This window comes from Rousettus aegyptiacus, unplaced genomic scaffold, assembly GCF_014176215.1.
Source record: "Rousettus aegyptiacus isolate mRouAeg1 unplaced genomic scaffold, mRouAeg1.p scaffold_m13_p_8, whole genome shotgun sequence".
NCBI classification, from domain to species: Eukaryota; Metazoa; Chordata; class Mammalia; order Chiroptera; family Pteropodidae; genus Rousettus; species Rousettus aegyptiacus.
This window is the reverse complement of record NW_023416311.1, coordinates 63174880-63201948: the sequence shown is the minus strand read 5'-3', so window position 1 is coordinate 63201948 and position 27069 is coordinate 63174880. Positions and strand designations below refer to the sequence as shown.

Sequence of the window (27069 nt, the reverse complement as noted above, 5' to 3'; positions counted from 1 at the left end):
AATACTTACTGGATTTGAACAGTAAGTTTGTCTATGTCAGACAAACAAAACAGTTTCTGTAGTTCTTACCGAAGAACCGCTGTACCTCAGAAGAGAGAAACAGGTGCTTCCTTGAATTTATATAAAATGTATAAATACTACACTGACAATAGATAATCTCACATTCATTCATTCAACAAATATTTACTGTACACCTACTACGTGGCAGGTACCTTGCTAGATATAAACAGTAAATTGGTATATGAAATAAACACAACTCTGCCAAATAAGGGCAAGTAACACCAACAGGTCTGGTGCAAGAGATAAGTCAATTACAATTATCTCTGCTGCTATTCCCCATGATTTTCTCTAGGTTTCCATTTTGGTAGTCAAACATAAGCAACTAATTATTTACTGAATTCTTATTAGTCATTGACTTATTCATTTATTTACCAAATATATTTGAGTACCTACTAAGTGCAAGGCACAGTTCTAGGTTATGAGCAAGCATTGAGAATGACTCAGGTAGTAATTGTCTTTAAATTCCTGGGAGTGATGAGAAATACGCAAATAAATATGAAGCAAGGTAAGGAGAAAAAAGAAATAAGTGGCATGCAAGGTAGAAAGTAGGGAGTTTTCTTGCTCAAGGAAAGCAAGGAGCTTGTGGAAGTGCTCCTGGAGGATGTGGGCCTGGTATTATCAACGAGCAATAGGGGATGGAGAGCACATCAGCAAAGGCAGCACAATGGACAATTGAGGTGAAGGAGGGATGACAAGTGGCTAACGGGCAAAGTGTTTGGTATATAAAGGGAAATATGGAAATAAAGTAGAAAAGATAGAGCAGGGCCAGGTTTTAGCAGGAAATGAGGCTCAGCTTTTAGAACAGGTGCCCTTAACTGTACCATTCGCTGTGCAAAGGCTAGCAAAAGAAACATACGGCTAGACTCTTGCCCTCAAGGACTTTATAACCTAATGGCCCAGAAATGCAAGGCCCTTGTATTTAATTATTTTCATGTACCTTTCTTCTACCAGATGATAAAGAGAGTTCTATAAGGAAAGAGCTACATGACTGACACAGTTTTGGGAAGAGCACATATTCAAAGCCATCTAATCAGTGACAGAACCACCTTCTACTGTGCATACTTTGTACATGTGACTTGGGTTCTCAGGACCCAGTTCTTCCACAAGTGTAACTCTTGGGCTGCATTCTTCTCTAAGTGCTGCTGGTTCCTGCCTTACAGCACTGCTTTTGAAGGATCCACTGCCTAGGCTGTGTGAACATAGCTCACAAAGTTCACTCCGAAGAGATGCAGCATCAAGGCAAACACAACTGGGAAAAGGCAGCAGACAATAAATCATACTTGGTAAGAAGGTATACAAAGAAAAGCAACTTCAAGAAAAACGGCTGATTATAAACTGCAAATAATGGCACAGAGTCTAGAAGCAAAAGCGGCAAACGGTTCTCTAGATACATCTCGATGGAAAGCATTGCTCATTACTCCTTCATCTCTCAGACGAAGAAGTCACTACAGGCAGGACAACACTAACACAATCACAATTTCTGGGGAGAACCGTAAATGCTGAAGCAATGCTTGTAAATAGGTATGTGTGGTGGATGGTCCTCCTTATGTGTATTTGCATTAAAATGTGAAGATGCGAAGGATCCCTGATTAATCTTCAATCTCATCCCACCATTGCCTCTTACATATTTACCATTAATTTGACAACTACTCCCTCACCTCCCAGTTTCTCTGCCTCACTTTGTTTTTATCTGTCCTCTCTCCTTTGCCTCAAAATTGAACTTGCCATCTGAGCGTCTGATGTCACTCCCACTCCATCTCTTCCAGGTAATTTAGTTAAACAGTACTAAACAAGTTTTAAAAATTATCTAACAATTATTTATCAATCTTTATAAACTACAAGGCTCCCCAGAGCCTTCAATATCTAATGAAAATTGACAGTATCCAAAAGAAGGACAATATGTGCAGTGTTCTCAAACTTGTTTGGCCACAGGATTCTTGTTAAAAGAAGCAATATGTTTCATCACATTAATTTCATAAGGTATTAAAAGCATATATTGTTTCCTAAAGGTATTTTTATTTGTCTGTCTGTTTGTGTCTTCCACGGAGTCTAGTATCATGGAAGATAGGATATTAGTAGATGTTAAATTAATGGGTTGATTAACAGACTAATAATTTAGTTATCCACGTATTTATTTAACAAATATTTATTGAGGACCTATTATGAGCTTTTAAGGCACAGAGAATAGAGCAAAAACTAAACAAATCAAGTCTTCACTCTTTGATTATTTTCTAGAGAAGAGAAAATCAACAAAAAATAAACACATGATAAGTCTGGTGGTGAGGAGTGCTAAAAACATAAGAGGGATGGAGAGTAATGAGATTGTAGAGGAAGGTTTTACAGAACAACATTTTATTCCAGGTAGTTGGAGAAGGGCACTCTGGAGTATTATCACTTGTGCAAAGATCTAACAAAAAAGAAAGGGAGTGAGAGAGCCTTGTGGTTATCTAAGAGAGGCCAAGTAATTGAACACAAAGACAAGGTTCCCAGAGTGGAAGCTGGCTTGGCATGTTTGAGGAGAGTAAAGAGAACTGTGTGACAAGCAGAATCGGCACTATGGAGCGTGGCTGGGGATAAGGTCAGAGATGGCTGGGAACAGAATGTGTCAGGCTCTTTTCGTCGCAACAGGACTTTGGATTCTGCTCCAAGTGAACTAGAAAACCATAAAGGGCTTTGTACAGCGACATGACCTAATATGAGTTGTGATTTAAGAGGATCAGTCTGGCTGCTGTTCTGAAAATAGACTAGGGACAAGTCCAGAGTCAGCACAATCATTAAGAGTATGTCATAGTGGATAATGGTGCCTTAGGGAAGAAGTGAGGGTGTACGAGGTGATCAAAATCCAGATATAGTCTTTAAGTAATCAAAAAGCATACAAGAGACATTGAATATTGATAAGTCTTCTAAGGAGTTTTATTGAAAAGCAGACAGCTAAAATAACAGCATCAATCATTCATTCTCTCCCTCCCTTCCTTCTCATCTCCCTCCCTCTCACCCAGCTATTGAGAAGGTATACACTTTTCACTATAAAACTTTGCTTTTTAAGACATATAGTGTTCTCATCCTCTCTGCTGCAAAATTAGCTCAGATAAAATGAGTATCATTTTTTTCTACTTGATTAAAGAAAAAGTATTTTGAAAACCAATCAAAAATAATAATGATATTTTTAATTGTATATAATACCACATATATTAGCTTGCCTGAGCATCATCAACCTGGTTCTAAAAGCTGGCAAAGGGTCCAGTTATTCCTAGTTTACAGATGAGAAAACCAAGGTTTAGCGTAATCATCCATTCAAGTTGATATGACTTGTTAATAGCAGAGAAAAAATTGAAGTTTGAGTTTCTCCTACATTTCAGTTCTCAATGCACTTCATGCCTTCATTTTTCAAAGAAATTGTACTCATTTTATTTAGAAACAGTCAGAAGCAATCCTTTTACTTACCACTAAAATAGTCTTTTTCATATGGTTGGGGGGAACAATTCTCACTTAGAAATGTTCTAGTGTAAGATATATCTTATAAAATGCTTAAAATCTTCTTAATATCCAAGAATCACTTATTTCCAAAGGACATTGCCTTAAATTTCTATAAATTTATAAGCTATGGCATGATCATGAAATAGTGAGAGCAAAATCAATCAAGTTACATTCTAAAGGCTAATGTCCGAAAATTTCCACTCAATGCAATTGTGATTTCCAGATAGCCTATAAAATGTAAATGACATTCTCTTTTTCAAAATCATTATTGTATTTCATATGTAATTATATTAGTTTTGATTTACATATCACTTCTATTATAATGCTTTCTTTAAAATATATTGTATTTTACTATTAAAACTCACTAATGTGAAAGTGACACAATATATCTAAATGCAACCAATCTATGGGTCCTTAAAAAATATCAAAATTTGACAATTCTGCATCTTAAATAACATCTTATATACTTAAGGTATTCATCATATGTGTATATGTACATGTGTGCATTACATACTTTTTAACTTTAAAATTCTAGATTCTATCCTAGAATTAAAAGCTAAAAACAAGTCAATAAGAAGGCACACTGGAAATCATAACAATATATTATACTGCTCAAGACTATAATAAGACTAAAATAAAAATTATAACGCTACTGAAATTTGTTGGCAAAAACCAAATATTTATGACCCTAGTATAATCCACTGTAAAGTATTTTCCAAATCTAAACATTGTTCAGTTCCTCCCAAGTCCTTGTGTCTACTTCAGTCTAAGCCACCAATGCCTCTCAGCTGGTCTCAAGTATTCCACTCTTGTCCCTAACAGGACCTATTCTTCAGCAGCACCCAGGGCCATTCTCTAAACAGAACTTAGTTCATGTACTCTCCGTCCTCCAAAGATACCCTTACACAGTTACAATAAAACAAAAAGTTGTCTCTAAGGCTTGTAAGGCCCCACGTGATCTACTCCTTAACTACTGCTTAGATCTTCTTTCAGCTCTCTCTCCTCATCATTCACCATGCTCCAAGCATACCCCACTCAGGACTCTAAACTTGCTGCTCCATCTGGTTTAGTTGGCTGGCCTCCTCACTTCACTCATGCCATTGCTCAAGCATCACTTGGTAGAAGAAAGCTTCTTTGGCTGTGCTCTAAAATAGTACTCAAATAATCCTGCTTCATATTCCTGATACTTGTAATGCAAATCAGCATTCGATAGTATACATTACTACGTGATCTTTTTAAATTTAATTTTCTATTGAGATAATTGTAGATTTATATACATTTGTAAAAAAAAAAAAATAACAGAAAGAGATATCATGTACACTTTATCCAGTTCCTGTCAATGGTTGCCATTTTGTAGAACTGTGATATAAAAGCACAACTAAAATATTGCTATCCCTATAACACTTCAATCTTATTCAGGTTTCTCCAGTTTTACTTGTACTCATTTGTGTGAATGGAAGTAATCCTGTAAAACTTTTTTCACATATGTAGGTTTGTGTATCTATCATCCCAGTCAGTATACTAAATAGTTCCAACACCACAAGGACAACATGTTGTTCTTTTACAACTACGTTCACCCCCATTTTTTCACTCCCTAATCCTTAGCAATCATTAATCTGTCTCTCATTTCTAAAATTTTATTTCAAAAATTTTATATATTTGGAATCATCTTGTGTGTATCCTTTTGGGATTGGCTTTTTTCATTCAGCTTGATTTGTTGAAATTTCTATCAGTTGTATGTAACAACAGCTCCTTCCTTTTCATTGCTGAGGAGTGAGTATTCCACAGCATGTACGTGCCATTATTCATTTAACTAGTCACCTGTCGAAGGATATCTGGGTCAGTTCTAGCCTTTGGCTGTTACCAACAAAGCTTTGTGAACATCCACATACAGATTTTTCATGTGAACTTGAATTTTCATTTCTCTGGGATAAACGCCCAAGAGTGCAGTTGTTGTGCTGTACGGTGTATGCGTGTGTCACAGTTTTTATTATGCCTTTTCCCCATTCGAATGGGAAAAAAAAAGTTCTATGATAGGAGAGACTTGGTTATTTTGGTTCAGTGCTGCATCCCAGTGTCCAGGACAGTGCTTGGCACAGGGTTGGGAATTAACATACACCTGTTGGATAAGTACATTTCAGACCCTCATGAAGATGTAGTCCCATGAGCACAGATATTATTGTTTCGATAATTGACGGGCAAAATAAGTCTGTAAAAAGACCCCTGGGAAAGATGGTAGAGGTGAGGATAAAGGAGAAATGGCCATGGTGTTTGTCTCTTAACCTGCCTTAGGTGTCAGTTTGAGCCCTGAATGAAAGAGCAGTTAGAGTAGGAAGTGTCATTAAAATGGCTTAACCTTCAATGATTTTTCCTCAGACCACGTGCATTCTCAGTTGTCTGGGTGCCTAGCAGCAGAGGACAAAATAGCCTGACGCTCAGACATAGTTTCAAGGTGGAACCAGCACTAGAGCTGGAGAGCTCATACTCTTCCTAGTCACATGTGGCAACCCGGTGAACTGATAAGTAAGTTCTCAAAAAATGTGTGTCTAATGTGTAAATCAATCAATAATTTCTGACAGGACTGGGGAGGACATCAGGGGAGAATGAGGTCCTACCTTAGCCATATAAAAAATGGTAGCTAACAGCAACAGGAATTTGGCAATCGGTGTTAACCTCACCACAAGCTAGGAGTCCTGGGGAATTTGCACTACATGCAACAACCTTATTTTTTAAATTATATTTGTGGTACTCTATTCCTGGAAATACCCTTTATAAAATCATGAGTGAATCAGTTTTAGAAGGTCAGGCCTATTAATATAAATACACCACCTTCATGAGTATAACCTTCTGGCAAAATTTGTTTAACATGTTTCTGTTCAAAGTTTATGTTTTCTTGACAATTGAATTTCTTTTCATAAGCAACAGGAAAAAAAAAAGAAAGTCTAATTGTCATTTAAAGTAGCAATTTTTATATGTTTTGAGTTCGTGAATATCTGAGCATTTTATTAAATATATAGAAAACTGACTGTATTTGAATAGTCCCTCTGTGTAAATATCCAGTACATATGTTAGCCAGGACAGTGTTCTTTGTGAGGCTCCTGCAAAGGATGAAAACAAACAAACAAACCAACAAAATGCCCTGGAACTCTGGCTACTGAAGATAGATTAAGGGATAATACATTTTAAGAACAGTAAGCTAATACCTTCCTCTGGCCTGATTCTTTCAATCGGCTAAAGGTTCTTGCTGTAAGGTGATTTCCATTATGTCAAGTAAAGGTTGAATGACAAAATTCAGTAAGGTTGCATAATTATACATTTAGTATGAGATTATCTTTGCATATCCTGAGCTTGGTTTCTCTCTGAGTATTTCTCTGCTTAGTTTCTTTAAGGCATAGTAATGCCTTACAGTAGGGTTCTAGAACACTGTTTCTTAGCCTTGGTTGCACATTAGAATCATCTGGGGAGGTTTTAAAACTCCTAATGCCTAGACTATAACCAGACCAATTAAATCAGAGTCTCGAAGGTGGGAGCCAGGCATCAGTATTTTTCATAGGTCCCCAGGTGACTCTAATGTGCAGCCAAGGCTGAGAAACAGTGTTCTAGAATCATTACTGTCAATTTCACTGGGGTATTTTTTAATAGTGAGATTTAGATCCAAAATCAAATCTATCAAATCAGAATCTCTATTGATGAGCAAGAGAAACCCGAATATTTTTTGTACTACCAGATGATTCATACATACACCAAGTTTAAGAACTTTTGGCTTTATAGAGTTAAGGTGGCTAACATTGATCTGCAAAGTCATCAGTGAACAGAAAACTTTGAAATCTCAATCCATAGTCAGAAAACCTTATTGGTGTTGGAGACAAGTCTATTTTGGAAGTCTTCTTAGAGGTCTGGATATTTGGCATGTGTAGTTTTTTCTTTTGCAGATGTCAGCAATAACTCTAGGTAAAATTTCCACACAGTTTTGAAGTGAATACTTTATTAGGGCAAATTCATTCTCTAGTGGAAAAGCAAAAATAAAGAGGCCATTGAGCTAAAATTAGGAAGATTAATTTTAAAAAATAATAATTACCTATTAGAATTAAAGTTGTTAAAAGAGAATTCTTGTAGAAAATCATAAAGTTCCAAATTCGCTGCCCTCTGCCTTACCACTCATTTTTTTTTCCAAAAAATTATAATTAAATGTTTTTAAAGGAAGGAAAAATTTAAGGACCAATAGGAGTCCCTGTTATATTTGAAACTACTATTCCATTAGGCACAAATAGCTAACCCTTTAAAATATGTAAAGTATGTTCTAAAACCTCTCATTTGATCCTATTTAGAGATGCAGGACAAGAAATTATTAATTCTAATTTTTATAGAAATGTTATTTCCTGACTGTAATACAGGATAAAGTTCTCAGTGTTTGTTGGATTGAATTGAATTGAATTATTGGATGAGAAAACTGAAGCACAGAAATATTAAGTGCTAACTGACCCTTCATCAATTGATCGAAATACAGTTGCATCAAAATGTAGTGGCATCGAAAACCCACATCTAATCCAGAATTATCCCTTTACTAGCATGCTGCCGCCAGTATAATCTGGAAATAAAATGTCATTCTTTAAGCAAGCAGTCTTCAAGCTTTGTGTACCTACGGATCATATGGTTGCTTTTAACTCTATCCAGGGTACCAATTCAATAGGGCTGAGGTAGGACAAGATTCTGTATGTTTAACAAGCACCACTTACCAGAGAAAACATGTAATTGCCAAATATGTAATTAATCTAATTAGCAGTGATTGTCAATATAGTGCATATCATCGGCTAACTCTAAGAAAAGTGAAGTACATAAGTTACAGAAGTTACATGACACATGGCCCCTAAAATATTTGTTAAATGTATGAATCTATTAATCAATAGTATAAACTAAAGACCAAACTAGTTTACAATAGTTAGCATAACATATAAAGAGGAAAGTTTTCAATTCTGTGTTTTTCTGACCAGCTTTCTCCATTGGCAAAGGGACTAGAGCATGTATTATCTAGCATTAATCTGATGAAATGGGTCACTTCTCAAAGCAGTCCTTTTTCTTTCAGAGCTACTATATCAGCTCTCCTTCCTCAAATAATAGAAACCAAGATGTTAACCAACATCACCATAAGAATAAAAAAAAAAAGGAAAAAAAAAAAAAGAATCAAAGGCTGCAGAGCTGTGCATAGGTAAGGAAGAATACACAGAATGCCTTCCTTGGTAAGTTGGGCAAAGAGTTCTGGAAATGAAGAAACAGTCCTTCCCTAAGGCATTGGATTGTTACTAGGCAACAAATAAAATATGATTACTTCTAGTCAGCCCCAAATACAGCTCCCAGAAGAAAACTGGTTGCTTAAAAATGACTTTCAAAAGTCTCTACTTTAGACAATTTTGTTTTTCAATTTATCCTATAATTTACATCTTATAATTATATCCACCCACATACACATACACACATATACCTGTGTATAGATTTATGTTTCGTATTATTATATGGCATTTTAAGAACATATATAATTTGGTAATTCTATATAAAAATGAATAAAAATCATTATTAGACTCATAAAGATATATTTCATGCCATTTTCATTACCGAAAAAAGTTTTTGTAATGGTTAAAATGTGATTTACTAACAATAAATGCTAGTGAGGATACAGAACAGAAACTCTCATTTATTGTCAGTAAGTATACAAAATGACAGAGCTACTGTGGAAGGCAGTTTGGCATTTTCTTTCAAAAGTAATTGTACTTTTATCAAACAACCCAAAAGTCACACTCCTAGGTATTTACTCAAATGAGTTGAAAACTTAGGTCCACACAAAAACCTGCACATGAATGTTTGTGGCAGTTTTATTCATAATTGCCCAAAGTGGAAGCAACTAAAGTTTTTTTTCAGTAGGTGAATGAGTAAGCAAACTGTGACACATCCATAAAATGAAATATTATTCAGCAGTGTAAAAAGAAAAAAGAGATATTGAGTTACAAAAAAATATAGAGGAAACTTAAATACATATTGCTAAGTGAAATAACTTAGTCTAAAAATTCTACATGATTCCAGCTACATACTGTAGTCCAACTATATGACATTCTGGAGAAAGCAAAACTATAGAGATAGTAAAAAAGAAATCACTGGTTGCCAGGAGTTAGCAGGGAGGTTGGAGGGAATGATATAGGCAAAGCATTGAAGAATTTTAAGTCAGTGAAACTATTCTGTATGAAGCTATGGTGGCTATATGATATTAAGTATTTTTCCCACAGAACTATACAATATAAATTGTGAAACCCTAATATAAACTATGGACTTTAATAATAATATATTAAGATTGGTTTATCAATTATAAAAAATATGTTATGTTAATGCAAGGTGTTAATAATAGGTCAAACTATTATGAAGAGAGATATATAGGAACTCTGCTCAATTTTCTGTAAACCTAAAACTGTTTTAAAAACTAAAATTTATCAACTATTTTAAAAAAAAGATATGTAGGTAATATTAATACTGGCACTGGAAACATTTTTTTTTCTAATTTGTAACATATTGACAAAATAATTGTTAAACTACACCTATTAACTATGTATCTGCCACTTCTGTATCATGAAACTTAAAATTCTTTAACTATTTAGCTACATTCCAAAAGATACTTAATTCATATTGTCATACAGAACTAAATTTATATGCCTCCAATATATGGATAACTAAGGAATTTTTTCAATTCTTTTCCCAAATGAAATATTCACAATACATGAATATATCTCTTATTTTCATTTTCATTGATTTTCAATATAGTTTTGATTTGTAAAAACTATAATAAATATTTTGTCTATAATATATTATTATGTAACTGAAGGCAGAATTTGCTATCTTAATCTATGAGATGATTATGTTTAGCTACTGAAAGCCTTGAGCAGTATTTCTCAAGCTTCAATATGCATCAGAGTTGACTGGGTATCAATATCATTTTGAAATACAGATTCAGATGTAGGTGATTCGAGTTGGCACCTGATAATCTGCATTTTTAATAAGCTTCCAGGTAATGCTGATGTATAACCACACTTTGAGTAGCAAGGTTCTAGAGCATACCTGGGGCATTAAACTATCACCAATGTGAAAAACAAACGCAAATACCTAGCAGTTCTTGCAAGGGGTTAATAGAACTACTTTTGTTTTCTATCTGGAAAAGCTGTAGGACTCCCAGAACTTCTAAATCTTCTTTCCTAATATATAATTCTTTTCGATTTCATTTATAAAAGGGGAAGACTTGATAACTTTTGTACAGTAAGCAAGCTACCATTTACTCATAATACTCTCTTAGTTTGTGTGAAACAAAGATCAAGTGACTGGCTCAAGGTCATTTATCCGATAACTGTAAAGGTCCAGTCTCATATCCATGTCTCTGATTCCAAATCTAGGAAAAATCATTTTCCCTCCACCCTATGTTGCTTCTAATAGCAATGCACTTTAGAGAATAGGGACCAGTTGGTTTAGACCACAAAATTCTCATTCTGAATTCAATCACTCAGCCTATGGCTTCCCATTGCAATTTCTAACATGGGTTTAAGGTCTTGAAATTCAAAATAATTAATGAGCTCATTTGAGTATGGCATAATGTCTGAGAGAAAAGACTTGGTTGTTCTACCATGGAGAATGGGGACAAGAATTATTTGTTCTATTTCTTCAAACCTGATGGTTTCTTGAAAGAATTCATAACCAACCAATAAGCTAAAGTCAGAAGCAGATAGATACTTCCCCAGTCCCACCTAAGGCAACCCTGCCTAACTTGGGACAAACACATTATGACTTGATGTCTTCCATGGGACTTCCATGCTATTAAAGATAATTGAAACTAAATATTTCTTCACAATATGGAGAAAACAAGGCCCAGAGATGTGAAAATAATTTTCTGCTGTATGAATATTATTAGTTGAAACTTAAGTTTGGAGTTTTCCACCTCTGGTTTAAGGACCAATTTTAACTTCATACTGACATCAGTAGTAGGTTAGGGTGAGAAGGTTAATAAATGTGAAATATTTAAGTGATATTATGGTCTACATATGACTTTCAAATACTGTCCTTCTAAAGATTCTTAACAGTAAGAACCTGCTTTTATATACTCTCATATTCTCCTTCATGGAGCTTTGCAGCATAGGAAAGGAAAGTTAGAATGATATGACCTTGCGTGCAATTCCTGCTTCTGAACGCTGGACAACACGTCATTATGAAAATTCTGTTCTCACTTCATTTAATGGCTCAAGTGGGATGTTCAGACTGTCACTTTCTTGGTACTGGTCTGGCATAGTATCATAAAGTTCTGTAAATAAGTCAAGTTAGTAATATTTTCTTGATGGTTTTAAGTGAATATCAATTAAATAAAAGGCCCCAGGATTCCGGGCTCCCGTCTCTGTCTTTCTGGGAGGGTGTTGTGTTCATGTGTGCGAAGACTGAGCAGTGATGTTGTAATAAGGGAGAGAGCCTTGGCAACTCTGGACCCAGTCTAAGAAAAATCAGGAGCCTCCAAATTCCTCGTTTGTGATTTGAGCTCTTAAAGACAATTATAAGCAGTTAGATGCTTGTTGTAAAAGGAGCACAAATGCCCTTCGTACTCTAACAGGGTTCTACAGAAATTCCACAAACTCCTGGTGAGGGCACTCTTCAGGAAAATATGAAAAGCCTCCAAAGTCTCAGAGCCAGGAGGCACACTGTATTTTTTGCTGGTGATTGGAAATGTGGCTCTGGCTGACATCCAGCTTTGCCTTACTCATTTCTAACATCATGGTCTTAACCACCACTCCAGTATTCAGGGCTACTATTTCCACTCTTCCCAACATGTGCCATTGCCCTATTCTCGTCTCTCAGATTAATGTCTTATCCCTCCGACAAGACTAAGCTTACAATTGGTAGCCTCTGAGAGATCCTTCTCTGACAACTTACAGTCCACTGTGGCCTCCCTGCTTGCTAAATTCCTACAGCAGTCAGGGGCCCACTCATTTGGCATTTCTGTTGAACCATACTTCTACAAAGAAATCATCACAAGTGGACATATTTTGTTTAACTTTCCAGGATAAATAAGAATGGGATAATAGAGAGTAGTGCAAATAACACACTTATTGAACTTTCAAAGGCTTTCACATTAAAAATGCCAACATGTTAAGGGGGAAGAAACTGGCTTATAGATAGGGTGGGGTGGGAAGGTTTATTTTTATTTTTTTTCTTTTCTGAGTATCATCTCTAAACCTAATCAACAGAATTCTGTCTGGTAAGCTCAAAGACTGTAGCATCAGGGCAAATATGAGACAGGTATCAGTTTATTATAAAGAGCAACATTTTGCAAATTTGACTGAATAATGTCGCAACGGCAAGAGAAGACTGGTAGCCTCCATGACACGGGAGACTGAAAAGAGTCCTCAGCTGGGGAAGTGGTGCATTCAATGGGAGAGAAGCAGCATTAGCCAATTGCCGAGACTCTTTGCCACTCAAAGATTCTATTAGTCTGCTGCAAACAAGAATGATAATGGCTCGCATACTGTACAATCAATAATAATAAAAGCAAAATGATCACGGATAACTTACTGTGCTGACAGTGAATCCCATTAAATCCTCGAGAACATTTACAGACGTAGCCTATGAATGTGTCCCCTCGATATGCTTCACTTATTTCACAGGTTCCTCCATTATGGCATGGATTAGGGATGCAGGGACCTGAAAGACAGAAAAAAATATTGCTACATAATGCACATGCTTTACAGTAGACATTGGGTCAACATTTTGCAATTAACCGTTTTATAGAGAAAGGTGTTCTGAGTATGAGTGGTACGGGAAAACACTAGTCGTGTGAGCTCTGGAGATCAATGGCCTGGGTTTGAATCCTGGTTTCACCACTTCCGCGCCATGTTGCCTTTGAGGATTTATTTAACTTTTCTGTGTCTCGGCCTCACCTTCTGTTAAATGTCAATACTTATGGAATCCACCTCAAAGGGTAATGATACAGAAAAAAAGTATTCATACATATAAAATACTCAGTATGTGTCTGTCACACACTGAGCACTCAAAAAAAAAAAATAATAGCATTAAACATTGTTATTAAGATCTCAAAATTGTAAAATATCTTCTGCATGTTTATAAACTAATACCTAACAGCAATTTCTGGAGTTATGAATACAGAAGTGCTTTGTACCCTGCTGGTGGAAGTAGCATAACCTTGCAAATGACTGCAACCACAGAGGCCAAGTGAAGAGGACAGCTGGTTGTAATACTTTTACAGTCTATTTATTGTTTGTGGTGGAACATATTACTGGAGAATCATAATTTTTGCCAATCTGTAAGAAGTAGCTCATCAAACATTGCAAATATAGAGAAGAGGGCTGATAATCATTTTTAAGCTTTGAAAAAAATAACTTCAGCGACTGGTACCTGTAACAGCCAACAGAAGTATGGTACTCGATCTCCCTTTAGAGAGTACCAGCTGCCAGCACTGTGGGAGTGTAGAGCTGGCCCAGTCCCGCTTGGCCTGGGACTCCTCTAATGCACATTTTTTAATCTGGGTGCCTCTTTAGTATGGCTGAGATTTTCACAAATGGCATGGCAATCTGAAGCTTTTTCTATGTAATCTTCCTTCCTTTCTTTTCTCCCAGGCTTATGTCGCAGTCTGTAGGCCCATTCTACCTACTCTTGTTCCCTCTCCCCTTTGTCCATCACTGAGATTCCTTTCCACCAATAAATCTTTCACACTTTTAATTCTTTCCTGTAGTTAGTTTCCTGGAGGATGGTAATTGACTCATGGTGGAATCCAAAATGGAGATTGTGAAGAAGGGAAGAGACAAGTTGAAGAAAGAAAGAAAGCTCTCTCTGGAAAATGAAAAAAGGCCAAGGAAAAAATATAGTATTCTCTAATTTTTTTTTTTTATTGGAGAGAATAGAATACATTTGCAAGTGAAAAAGATATTGCTGAAGAGAAAGTTAAGATGTACACGTCAGAAAAAGAAAGAGTTAATTAAACTAAGTGTCTGACTAAGTATGAAAGGGTGAATTCAATTCTGGAGGTAGATTAATCAAGAAAAGGAGAAAATGATTTCAGAGGGAAGGGGAAAGGACTGAGCATGAGAATCGTGATAACTTGAGGTAACTGGGTGGGGGCACCATCAGGCAGGCTGTTGGAAAAGTGCAATAGTAAATGGCTACTCAAGTGTGATTCAAAACCATGTAAGGGCTTTTGGAGAGAAAAGGAAATTTGCATCCTCACCTTGAGCAGTGAATTAGGATGCCAACAACAGGAACCTCTTAGGGGTTAGGCAACATTATCTTACATTGAGGCAAGACTTTATAATTCTAGTCCTTTCTCCAGCAGCTATTTTGACAGATTTTTTTTTTCAGTTTAAAGTTTTGTGAAATTCAACAGTTATAGAATCAAATAAAGATGAACATGAAATAGGAATCACTGTGGGAACTAGATAATGTCTGGATCTTCATTTTTTGATAGGGCTGACTTTCATAAAGTAAAAAGAATCAATTTTTTTTCAGTGATTTTTCTCCAGATAGCTTCATGCCAATTAAAAACAATAAATTTGCTTAAGTAGACAGTTTTGTGTTATGCAGAACATGTCAGTTAAACTAACTAACCTCTGCCCTTGAGATGGTGCATCATTGCCAATTTTCGTTTGAGACAGAAAGACTATGCAATACCAATGATCAGTTTTGTGGCAATTTGAATCACTTTCTTCTATCACCAAGAGATATGAACTGTGTTACAGAACATATTTCTCCTCTTTTTTCCCAGTTTGTACTTCTTCCCACCTCTCAAATAAACTAACATTTGTTGGTGATTTACAATTTACAAATTCTTTTCTCACGAAAAATCTCATTCATTCCTCACAGAAACTCAAACAAGTAGTTGCCATTACTATTCTCTTTTACATTAAAAAAAAAAAAATGAAGGTCAGATAATGTTTCTCAAATAAATATCTATGAGTCCTGCACTTAGTTCTCACACTAAGAATCTGTGATTCTAAAACTAAAACTCCTTAGAGAATCAACTAATTGGGGAAAGGAGAATGAAATAAAGGTGATAGAGTTTTGATTCATCAGTTCACTTCAAAATAAGAAAAAAATGACAATTTTTTTTCATTAACTCGAAACTGATAACCATACATACATATAATAGCTAAAGAAAAAATTAACCTGAATAATTATAGTCAAAGAATTATAGCATTTCAAACAAATAAGAAACCTTAGAGATTCCCCAGTCTAATCTTTCACTTTTTCAGATGAGGAAACAAAGCCTAATAAGAATTCAGTGATCAACCCCCACACATACCCCACATACACAAAAAGAGCACCAAATATGAGAAAAATTGGGTTTAAGAAATTGTATCTTGGAGGGAAAAGTTATTAAAACTGAAAAAGATTAATCTATTCCTGATGCCTCAAGAGAATGATGTAGTTTATATGAGAAAGACAATAAATCTTTTCTATGCTCCCCTCCACTTACAAAGTTGGGTGAAGGAAGGCTTAAAAAAAAACTGAATTAATAAGGCCTCTTCCAATTCTTGGGAGCAGTTAAAGCTGTGATTCTAAGGAAGATGACCAATGGAAGTCACTTTGAAGAATAAAGGGAATATGAGCCTGGAATAGATGACTGCTTCCTGAAGCCTACTGAATCTTTGGAAATGCAGAACTTGCTAGATGCTGAGGATAAGTTAGTGGGTCTATATAATGAAGGGAAGAACTTAGAAATAGATGGGGAAAACCCAGAAGAGGAGACCCCAGAAACAGAGCTGGAAGTAGACTTTAGGAAGTATGCTATGAGGCTGTAATATGTGAAGAAAAGTAACTAGTAAGAAATTGTAATGTCTAAAATTCAAGTTTACATTACTTGCACAGCTGTTGTGTGAACTGTCACTGCTGAAATATCCATATCTATGCTTAAGTCTGCTAGACACACAGACCTGCGTGTGGTGTTTGGGGAAATCAAGGAGAAAGAACTGTGCTATTCATCTGGCTCATCTTGGCACAAGTGAAGAAGTGTTGCAGCACACAACGCCCAAGAGACTCAAGAATCCAGTGGATACAGGAACCTCAAGACAGAGCTGACAGAGATATCTAAAGTCCTAGACACTCTAGATATTTCCTGAGGGCATAGGTGAGGCTTGTCTAGCGATCATGGTGCAGCCTCTGGGATTCCCAAAAGATAGGAGTTAAAGTTGGAGTTCATTTTATTTATACCCAAAGGGCATCATGACCTCAGCTGACACCTGGGTCTCAGAAAAAGATTGCCTATTGCAGAGGTTGTAACTGTGTGTTTTTCCTACTCCAAGGAATTCATTTATATTAATTTAAAGGGTGAGGATGAGGGAAAGCAAATGGGACAAGGATTTGACCTTTCTAGAATGCCTTGTATGCTCTGTAAGAATTATTTTCCCCAGTACATCTTTGTTTTAGAGGTAAAAAAAAAAAAAAAAAAAAAAAAAAAAAAAACAGCCTTGCTCAGAGAGGTTGAGTAACATATCTATCTGGAAAATCCAAGATTTTAACACACTCTACCTGACTACAAATCTGTGTCCTTTCCATTAAGCCACACTTCCTTGTTGAAGATCTGTAAATTTATATGTTAGTCTTGACAGATGCGAACGGAATCAGCATGAATTCACTAAGTACATTCCTATAAATAATACAGGACTCCAAAGCTTTCCTAAGTGAAAGTGTGAAAATATTTCGGAGTGAGTATTTTCAATATATGGATCAGGGTATATTAGGTATTATAAATATAAATAGGTTCTGCTATGCTGTGACAGTACACTAGTTCAGCTATGTTTGAAATCAACTGTCAAACATGAGTATTTCCTCAATATTATTTTGGAATAATATATTGTATGCATATACTGTTGCTTATACTGTGAGGACAAGAAAGAAATTGAACCTGCCCAGTATACAGGCTTCTTTCTCCCTCCTTGCCCCTCTTTCTTTTTTTTTTTGGCTCTAATAATTATGCTGTGGACTGATATTATAAGCCTTGTACATACTCTTTTGGAGTCCTAGTGATAGAGTGTTGAAATGAGTAATTACATGTCGCTTTTTCCCCACTAGACAATAAATACTCTGTGGAAAGAGTCATAGTCGGCACATTGTAGGTGTCTAATATATTGTGAATAAGCAAGGGTAAGGCAATAATGAGTGATAACCATTGTATCTTTTGCCTAAACCCCATTTAAGTTTAGGTTTATAAATATAAATATCTTTTTGCTTTTTACTTGGTAACTAAGTAGGATACTTTCTGTAAATTTCCTACAACTTTCAAGGCTCAAGTCTTTAAATGTATAATTAGGTTCCAATATTTTTTCCCTTTAATACAGTTTAAGCTTCAAGAGTATTATATCTGTAAAAGTATTACAATTGTAAATAACAAATCATTAGATTGTATACTTTTGCATAATGATCACACGTATCTTAATTCTTTGCCAAATATATACTCAAAAAATGTAATATTGTATATTCTCATTAATAGTGCTTTGCTCTCCTAATTTAACAATTCCGGTGTACATAAAGACTTTCACTTAAAGCATGAACAAGATTAAATAAACAGAGTACAGGTTAGTACATAAAGATAACATAATAAATGTAGCCCAAGGTCCCAACTCACAAAATTTACTTGGCAGACAGAAAGTTTGGTTTTTGATGTTAAATAGGAACACTTAAAACATAAATTAGTTTCCAGGTTTCTTTTGCCAAAGTCTTGGCACACTAATAAATAATAATCATAACCTACATCATGTAATGTTGCTTATACTGTGAGGATAGTATAAAAACTGACCCTGAGCCTGTTCGACATAGAGGGCTTTTTTTCCCCCGAATTTCAAGATAAATATCACTTATTCATTACACACCTATCATGTGCTGAGCACTCCACTTATAATTTGTGATAAATGCTTTAAATGAAATTAAAACTGTCAGCAGCTGGGAGAGCAAGCTCACAACTTATACTTCAGTTTTTCAAGATAATTTAAATGGCTATCCTTTACCGTTGAACATACTATGCTCAGAATTAACTTTTTTTTTAATGTAATGATTTATGGAAATTTAGTTCTAGAATTTCCTGTTATATTAATAAATGATTATAATGTGGCTACATTCTTAACTTTTGTGGCCAAAACTTTGATGTACTCTGGGCATCTCATATCTTTTCTGTAACATGTCAGCATACACACACACACATACACACACACACACACACGTGTGTATATATATATATACACACACATACATATGCGTATATATGTATATATAAGTTTATATATAAACTTATACTTCGTTTTGAAAACAATTTAATACCAGGCCAAAATTTGAAAACAAATGAATATCACTCAACCACTTAGGGCTCTTAAAAACAAAAATATTATAGACAAGGGCAATCTCGATTGCTTTCCATTTTAGAAGTCTCTTTTTAAAGAAACTTTTTTTTTTGTATTACAAGTATACAAAAGAAGTCTACAGAGTGGTGATTACGAGTTTCAGTTCTAATTAGTATTCATGAAAGTCCAATTATCTGATTAGACAACAACACTTGATAATATCACTCTTAACAATGAAAGTATAAGTGGACTTTTAAGATACAAGATGCTTCAGGGAGTTTTAAAATCAATAATGCTGTCATACTTTTGTAGGTAATCTTTAAGTAGCTCTTCACACAATGGGGACAACATATGATCAATATTAATGAACAACTGAATTGAACAGCATGCTTTCCAGGCATTTTTATACAAGCTTATATAAGTTTGTCAACAAGATTAATTACTCACAAAAACAATGGATCTATATGGTTTGCTCTCTTTCTGCATTCACCTTCTCAAAATTCCAATGGTAAAGAATCGAAGTTACTCCCACATGTGCAACATGGTTAGCTTTTCACACATTTAGTGTCGATGCCCTAAATCATGAATTCCTTATACTGTGTAAGCAGATTATTAAGAAGTAAATAGGTTAACGCTCTCCTCTGATCATGCTTACACGAGCTTCGTTGATTTTACAAATTATGCCCCCAAAACACTGGCAGTTAGATATTAAAAATGAATGTACTTTTTAGATTATGAAATAAGGAAATGTCAGTAAGGTGACTGCAAGAGCATAGATTCACTAATTGTTCTAGCAGGAAAATGAGCCAAAACTTCACTCTAAAGTCCAGTCTTAAAAACACATTAAAGTTCTCTTATTATACTGTCGCTTTATTGTTTAATAAGGTTTAAACATTTTGACAGTTGCCATCCTGAGCCATTGCCACTCTATTTTATAACTCATTGAAAAAGAAGGAATGATTCAGGGAACATTCACATAAATGATGGTTTCAAACTGTTTTTCACACTAGTTGTTCAGTCCCCTACCTCCTCTTCTTTGTTACTCCTCTTTTAAATGTAAAATGCAAATTTAGCCATTTGAGGAGAAAATCAGTCTGAGTATTTTGTATGTATATTGAGAAACTAAACTATAAATAAGACTAAAAGATTGCATTTTAAGAAAGAATTAGAAAATTTAACAAATTATTCTTTAAATGTGAAAATATTTAAATAGATCATAAAAACTAAAACCTGGGGCTAAACATTTAGCTAAATATTTAGCTAAACATTTAGATTTCTTTTTGAATACCCACCAATGAACTTTCTCCTCCTCAAGAAGTAACACTAGACTCTCTACATACAACTGTCTACAGGAAAGCACTGAGGTGACTAGTGCTTTAGAGTCTGTATTAGTTTCCCAAGTCTGCTGTAACAAATTACCACAAACTTGGTGGCTTCAAACAACAGAAATTTATTCTCTCACAGTTCAGGAGGCAAGAAGTCTGAAATCAAAGTGTTAGCAGGACCACACTCCCTCTGGAGGCTCTAGGGGAAAATCCTCCCCTGTCTCTTCCAGCGTCCAGGGCTCCTGGCCTTCCCCGACTTGTTAACAGCAGAACTCCAATCTCTGCCTCCTTCCTCGCAGGTTTTCTTTCCTACATTTCTCTGTGTTCTCTCCTTTTCTTATAATAAAACAGCCATTAGATTTATGACCTACCTTAACCCAAGAATTTATCTCAAGGTTTTTATTTATATCTGCAAAGACCCTGTAATAGGCTGGATTATGTTCTCCCCAAATTTGTGTGCTGAAGCCCTAACCTCCGGCATCTCAGAATGTGACCACATTTGGAGATAGGACCTTTCAAGAGATAATAAAGGTTAAATGAGGCCATATGAGTAGGCCTTAATCCTATCCAATTTTTCTTATGAGAGGAAATTTGAACATGCAAAAGAGATACCAGTGATATGTACACATAGACTTAAGGCCAGGTGAGGACAAAGAAAAAAGCAGCCTATGTACAACCCAGAAAGAAAGGCCTCTAGAGCAACCACCTACCAACACCTTGATCTTGCACTTTGAGAACTCCTGAGCAAATACATTTCCATTGTTTAAGCCACCCATGCAGCGGTATTTTGTTATGAAAGCCCTAGCAAATCAATACTTATTTTCAAATAAGGTCACATTCTGAAATTCCTGGTAGATGTGAATTTTAGAGCAGCACTATTCAAACCACTAGTAGTCATTTTTTTTTTTTTATGGCAATGAAGTTGAGGAAACCAGAGCCCTCATTTCTAGTTACAGTTGGCTGACAAAGCGCTCATATATATCAACAATTAACACCTTAGTTAAAACTAATTTCACTTGGCTTTCATCACAGAGAGTGGTAAATATATTCTGATGGTTTTGGATATCAAGAGAGCAGTCAAATTTTGGAGCTATGCCTAGGAATGACTTCTTAGGTGGCACCCAGGAAGATCTGGCACTGTAAGATAAGAGGAAATACTGAAGAAAAAAAATGTAGATTTCTTGGGGTTGATATTTATTTACTTCAAACTTTTGTTTAGAATTGGACTTGCCAACAACAGTATGTTTTTTAGGTATTCAGCCAACATTTTAAGAAAGTCTTTATATGTATTATTTCTATAAACTCATGTAATCATTGTTGTCACAATAGTTGGCAAGTCTTTTCTTAATAAATATGTTATTAAACATTAGCAAATTTTTAAAATTCATAATGAAATATAGCAAAAGAATCTATCATTTTAAAAAGTGATCACTATTGCTATAGCTACATCTTATTATGGAGCACAGTCTCCCATCCTCTCCCTGTCCATTCATCTTGTACACTGCTGCCAAAACAAGCTACCTAAACCATCTCTTGCATAATAGAAATTCTCAGCTCTGAATGTTTTATTACTCAAAGAAAATTTGTCTAATTACTCTGTAGTCACAGTACATACACGTTATTTTTAATCCTCCAAAATATTCTGACTATTTTGGGGCATCTTTTAGTTAACCGATAATATTTGCTGACTGATTAACTGTGTAATGTCATTGTTAACAGAGCGATACTCAGTACACACAAGACAAAAGACAATACTGCCCTTTGATTTTATTTCTAATGCTAAAGAAATTAAATATGACATAATATGCCTATGGACATGAAGGATAGTATTAGATGCCTTTTGTAAATTAATAAATGCCATATGAAATTAATTATTTCTTGTTCAGATCAATAACATAAGGCCAAGGTGCACTTGAAATTTTGGGTCAATGTGATAAACATTCCAAAAATCTAAGAGAAACACAAATATCAAAAGTATAAACCATCATGATAATCAATGTCATACTTTTATTTTTTCAGATGGCTACTAAAATAAGAGTAATGATTTCCCTGTGAAAATGCCTATGAAACTTCAGAAACCATAAATACTATTCAAGCGAACTATAAAACTGACATTCAATACTTTTTTGATCAATTTAAGAAAAAAATATTTTTCTCTTAGTTATTGTAGAAAACCAGCCCTGGTTATCTCTATGAAATCATAACAATTTCTCTCTAACTAAAAAAGCCCTCTTTAATCAGGGAGCTGTTTGCAAACAACACTACAAATCATTTGTTTGAGAGGTACATCTGTCAGAACCCACATGTCATGCATTGCAAAATACAAGTCAAGCTTGAGAATACACAGCAGCAGGTGGTGCAAATTAATAAGATATTCAAGTTTGCCATTAGCTACTTTGATTTGTTTACTCTTCTACACGTCAACAAGATGGGGTATAGATTAAAGGCAGGGCAGAAACCAATGTTTTCTATGTGTATTAAAATACAAATATCTGAGTTCGAGTTTCAGGAGCATCAAGCGATCTCACTGTTTCACGTGGTGTCTCTAAACAGCTACAAAATTTCCAAGTTCTTTATCAGTCTTTTTCTGACAGCTCTTCACCTTTTCCAGACTCCTAGTGAACTTACCAGTACTGCGTGATTAGCATCTCACTGAACACTGCTTCCTTCTCTAATTATTTAATGGGGCTCTTTTGCCTCCAAGATGAGATTACAAATTGTACACAGGAACTCCTACTCCTTATATTTTTGTAGCCCCATCTACATGATAAAGTACTAGATATTTTGATGTTGCTTCATAAATATGTGATGATTAACTGAAATATATTATTAATTTTAAGAATAACAGAACTACTGTTAGGAATGATGCAAACTATTAATCCTAAATCTTAAAGATTAATGGTTGGATGAATTTTCAGCTGTAGCTCTTTCCCAAATATACACATTTAGCAGGTTTCAACAACTCAATCGTTTATTCATTCATTCATTCATTTATTTATTTATTTATGCTTTTCATTTAAAAAAAGTTTTGCATTTATTTCCTTATTTTTAAATTAAATTTATTGGGGTGACATCAGTTAACAAAATTATATAGGTTTCAAGTGTACAATTCAGTACATCATATGTATTTTTCACTGAGTGTTCGCTGTCCAAAGGTAAAATTCCTTCTGTCAGCACATATTTGATCCCCTTTACCCTTACCCACCTCCCCTACCCCCGGTTTTCCTCCAGTAACCACTAAACCTTGTCTATGTTTATGAGTTTTCATTCATCTTTGCTTGTTGCTTTCAGTTTTATAACCCACATATAAGTGACATCATGTGATTCTCGAGTTTTCATGTCTGACTTATTTCCCTTAGCGTAATAATCTCAATACCCATCCATGTTGTCACAAAAGTCAGTATTTCACATTTCTTATGGCTGAGTAATATTCCACTGTACATATGTACCACATCTTCTTTATCCAATCATCTATCAAAGGGCACTTTGGTTGTTTCCATGTCTTAGCCACAGTGAATAATGCTTCAGTGAACATTGGGCACATATATCTTTACAGGTAATAAATGTTTTCAGTTTTGGGGGGTAGATACTCAGAAGAGGAATTACTGGGTCACATGATAATTCTAGTCTTAATTTTTTGAGGAATCTTCATTCTGTTTACCATAGTGGCTGCACCAATTTACATACTCACCAGTAGTGTATGAAGATTCCTTTCACCCACAAACTCTCTGACATTTGTTATACTTTGTCTTGTTGATGGTTGATAATAGCCATTCTAACACATGGAGGAATTATCTAATTGTGGTCTTAATTTGCATTTCCCTAATAACTAATGATGTTGAGCATCTTTTCATGTCTGTTGTCAGTTTGTATGTCTTCTTGGGGGAAGTGTCTCTTCAAGACTTCTGCTTTTATTTTCATTGGTTTGCTTTTGTTGTTGTTGTTGTTGAGTTGTATGAGTTATTTAGATATTAGCTTTTTATCAAAAGTATTGTTTGCAAGTACTTTCTTCTATTCAGTTGTTTGTCTCTTTGTTTTATTGATAGTGTCTTTTGCTGTGCATAGCTTTTTAGTTTGACAGTCCTATTCATTTATTTTTGCTTTTACTTCCCTTGCTTTTGAGATCAAACTCATAAAACCAAGGTCCATGAGTTTAGTATCTATGTCTTCTATCCAATTTATTGTTTTGGGTCTTATATTTAGGTCTTTGATAAATTTTGAGTTAATTTTGATGTATGGTTACAGATAGCAGTCTAGTTTTATTCTTTTACATGTAGCTTTCCAATTCTCCTAGCACTATTTATTGAAGAGGCTTTCTTTTCTCTATTGTATATTTCTAACTCATTTGTCAAAAATTATTTGCCCCTATATATGAGTTTTTTCTGTGCCCTAAATTAGTCTGTGTGTCTATTTTTCTGCTAAGATCATGCTGTTCTGATCTAGTAGTATAATTGAAGTCAGGCAGTGTGATACCTCCAGCCTTGTTCTTTTTTTCTCAGGGTTGCTTTGGTTATTCAAGGTCTTTTGTGATTCCATACAAATCTGATGATTTTGTGTTTTATTTCTTTAAAAAATGCCATTGGAATTTTGATTACGATTGCATTAAATCTGTATATTTGAGTAATATGGCAATTTTAACTATGCTGATTTTTCAAATCCATGAACATGGAATATCTTTTCATTTCTTTATGTCTTCTTCAATTTCTTTTAATAATGCCTTACAGTTTTCAGTGTATAGGTACTTCACATGATTCGTCAAGTTTATTCCTAGGTATTTTATTCTTTTTGTTATAATTCCAAAATTTTTTTTCATTTCTTTTTCTGAAATTTCATTATTAGTGCATAGAAACATAACGGGATCTTGTACATTCATTTTGCATCCTGCAACTTTATTGTATTTGTTTATTTTTCTAATAGATTTTTAGTGGAATCTTTAGAGTTTTCTATACAGAAAATCATGTTATTTGTAAAAAAGTTACAATTTGATGTCTTCATCCCCAGTTTGGATGCCTTTTATTTCTTTCTCTTGCCTGATTGCTTTAGTTAGGACTTCCAATACTATACTGAAAAAGAGTGGTGAGAGTGGGCATTCCTGTCTTGTTCCTGATCTTAGAAAGCTTTCAGTTTTTCATCATTAAGTATGATGTTAGCAGAGGGTTTCTCATATGCAGACTTTATTATATTGAGGTACCCTCCTTCAAAACAGCATGATACCCATTTTATTAAATGTTTTAATCATAAGTGAATGTTGTATCTTGTCAAATGTTTTTTCTGCATCTATCAATATAATCATAATGACTTTTATCTTTTATTTTGCTTATATGGTATGTCACATTGATCAACTTGCATGTGTTGAACCATCCTTGTGCCCCTGGAATGAACCTCACTTGACTGTGATGTATAATCTTATTAATATATTGTCATATTTGATTTGTTAGTATTTTGTTTAGAAATTTGCCTATGTATTCATCAGATATATTAATCTGTAGTTTTCTTTTTTACTGTTATCCTAACCAGGTTTTAGTATTAGGGTAATGGTTGCCTCATAAAGTGAGTTAGGAAGTATTGCTTCTTCTTCATTATTTTTGGAAGACTTTGAGAAGAACATGTATTAAATCGTCTTTGAATGTTTGGTAGAATTAACTAGTGAAAACATCTGGTCTTAGACTTTTACTTTTGGGGATGTTTTTGGTGATCACTTCAATTTCCTTTCTGTTGATCGGTCTATCTAGATTTTCCAGTACTTCATGTTCAGTCTAGGAAGGATGTCTATTTCTAAAAACTTCTCCATTTCTTCTAGGTTATTGAGTTTGGTGGCATATAATCTTTCATAGTATTCTTGTATGATCCTTTGCATTTCTGAGGTATCTGTTATAACCTCTCTTCTTTCATTTTTGACTTTGTGTCTTTTCTCTTTTTTCATTAGTGATTCTAGCCAGTGGTTTGTCAATTTTATTGATCTTTTCAAAGAAACAGCTCTTTGTTGCATTAATTTTTTTCTATTGTCTTTTTGTTCTCAATTTCATTTAATTCTGTTCTAATTTTTATTATTTCCTTCCTTCTTCTGTCTTTGGGCTCTGACAACCCAATTTTAAATCTAGGGCCAAGTCCAATTTTCTTTTTGAATGCTATGGCAATTTGTAAAATATCAGATGGTGGATAATGTTATAATTACGAATAGGTGTTTAAAATAAGTGCATTATTTCTACAAAACTACAGCTCTTTCTCTTGAAATCTGGCATAGTGATTTTGATTTTGAAGGCAGTGACAGGTGGTGGGGAAAAGGAATGCTATTTTTACTCTGGAATCTGCCCTCTGTAACTGCCATCTTAATCATGAGGCAGCGAAATCCCTGTAGGAGATATTCCAGCTGTGCTCAGATGGGAAGGGTTTCTACCCAGACTTCACAGCTGAGACACTGAAAGCACAGCTGGACAGGCGCGTTATTGTTTGGATTTCCTCCTCAGGTCTCGCGTGTGGCTTTTTTGTGGCAGACTTGAGAAAGCATAAAACAAAGCAGGCATGGATTCTGGCCAGCTGGCCATCTGTTCTCTCACCCACTGTGATAATTTGGTCATGTAGAATTTTGTTAAGTGAGCATTAAGTAATGACCATGTCAAACAGAGTACATAATGAATGCTTCTTAATCACTGATGAAAGCTTAGGGGATGGCTTGTCCAAACATAAAAAAGGTCACCAACACAAAATAAGAATTAAAAAAAAAAAAAGAGCAATGAATTAGATGGAAAATAGCAACAATTGACTTCTTTTCCATTTTTACTTTTGATTATTTTCATCTATGTCAAATAGAAGATGTAAGCCTCATAAGAAGGTTAGGTAACATCTTCAAA

At 34.9% G+C, this 27069-nt stretch overlaps 1 protein-coding gene across 2 annotated transcripts in view; it reads right to left on the bottom strand.

The window, feature by feature from the left end:
- EDIL3 (EGF like repeats and discoidin domains 3) overlaps nt 1-27069 on the bottom strand; it is a 371848-nt gene that overhangs the window by 178117 nt on the left and 166662 nt on the right. For both annotated transcript variants that reach the window (XM_036225528.1, XM_016123146.2), the window contains one exon: nt 13123-13251. In XM_036225528.1, coding sequence (XP_036081421.1) covers nt 13123-13251 — 129 coding nt within the window. The remainder of the gene's footprint in view (nt 1-13122; nt 13252-27069) is intronic.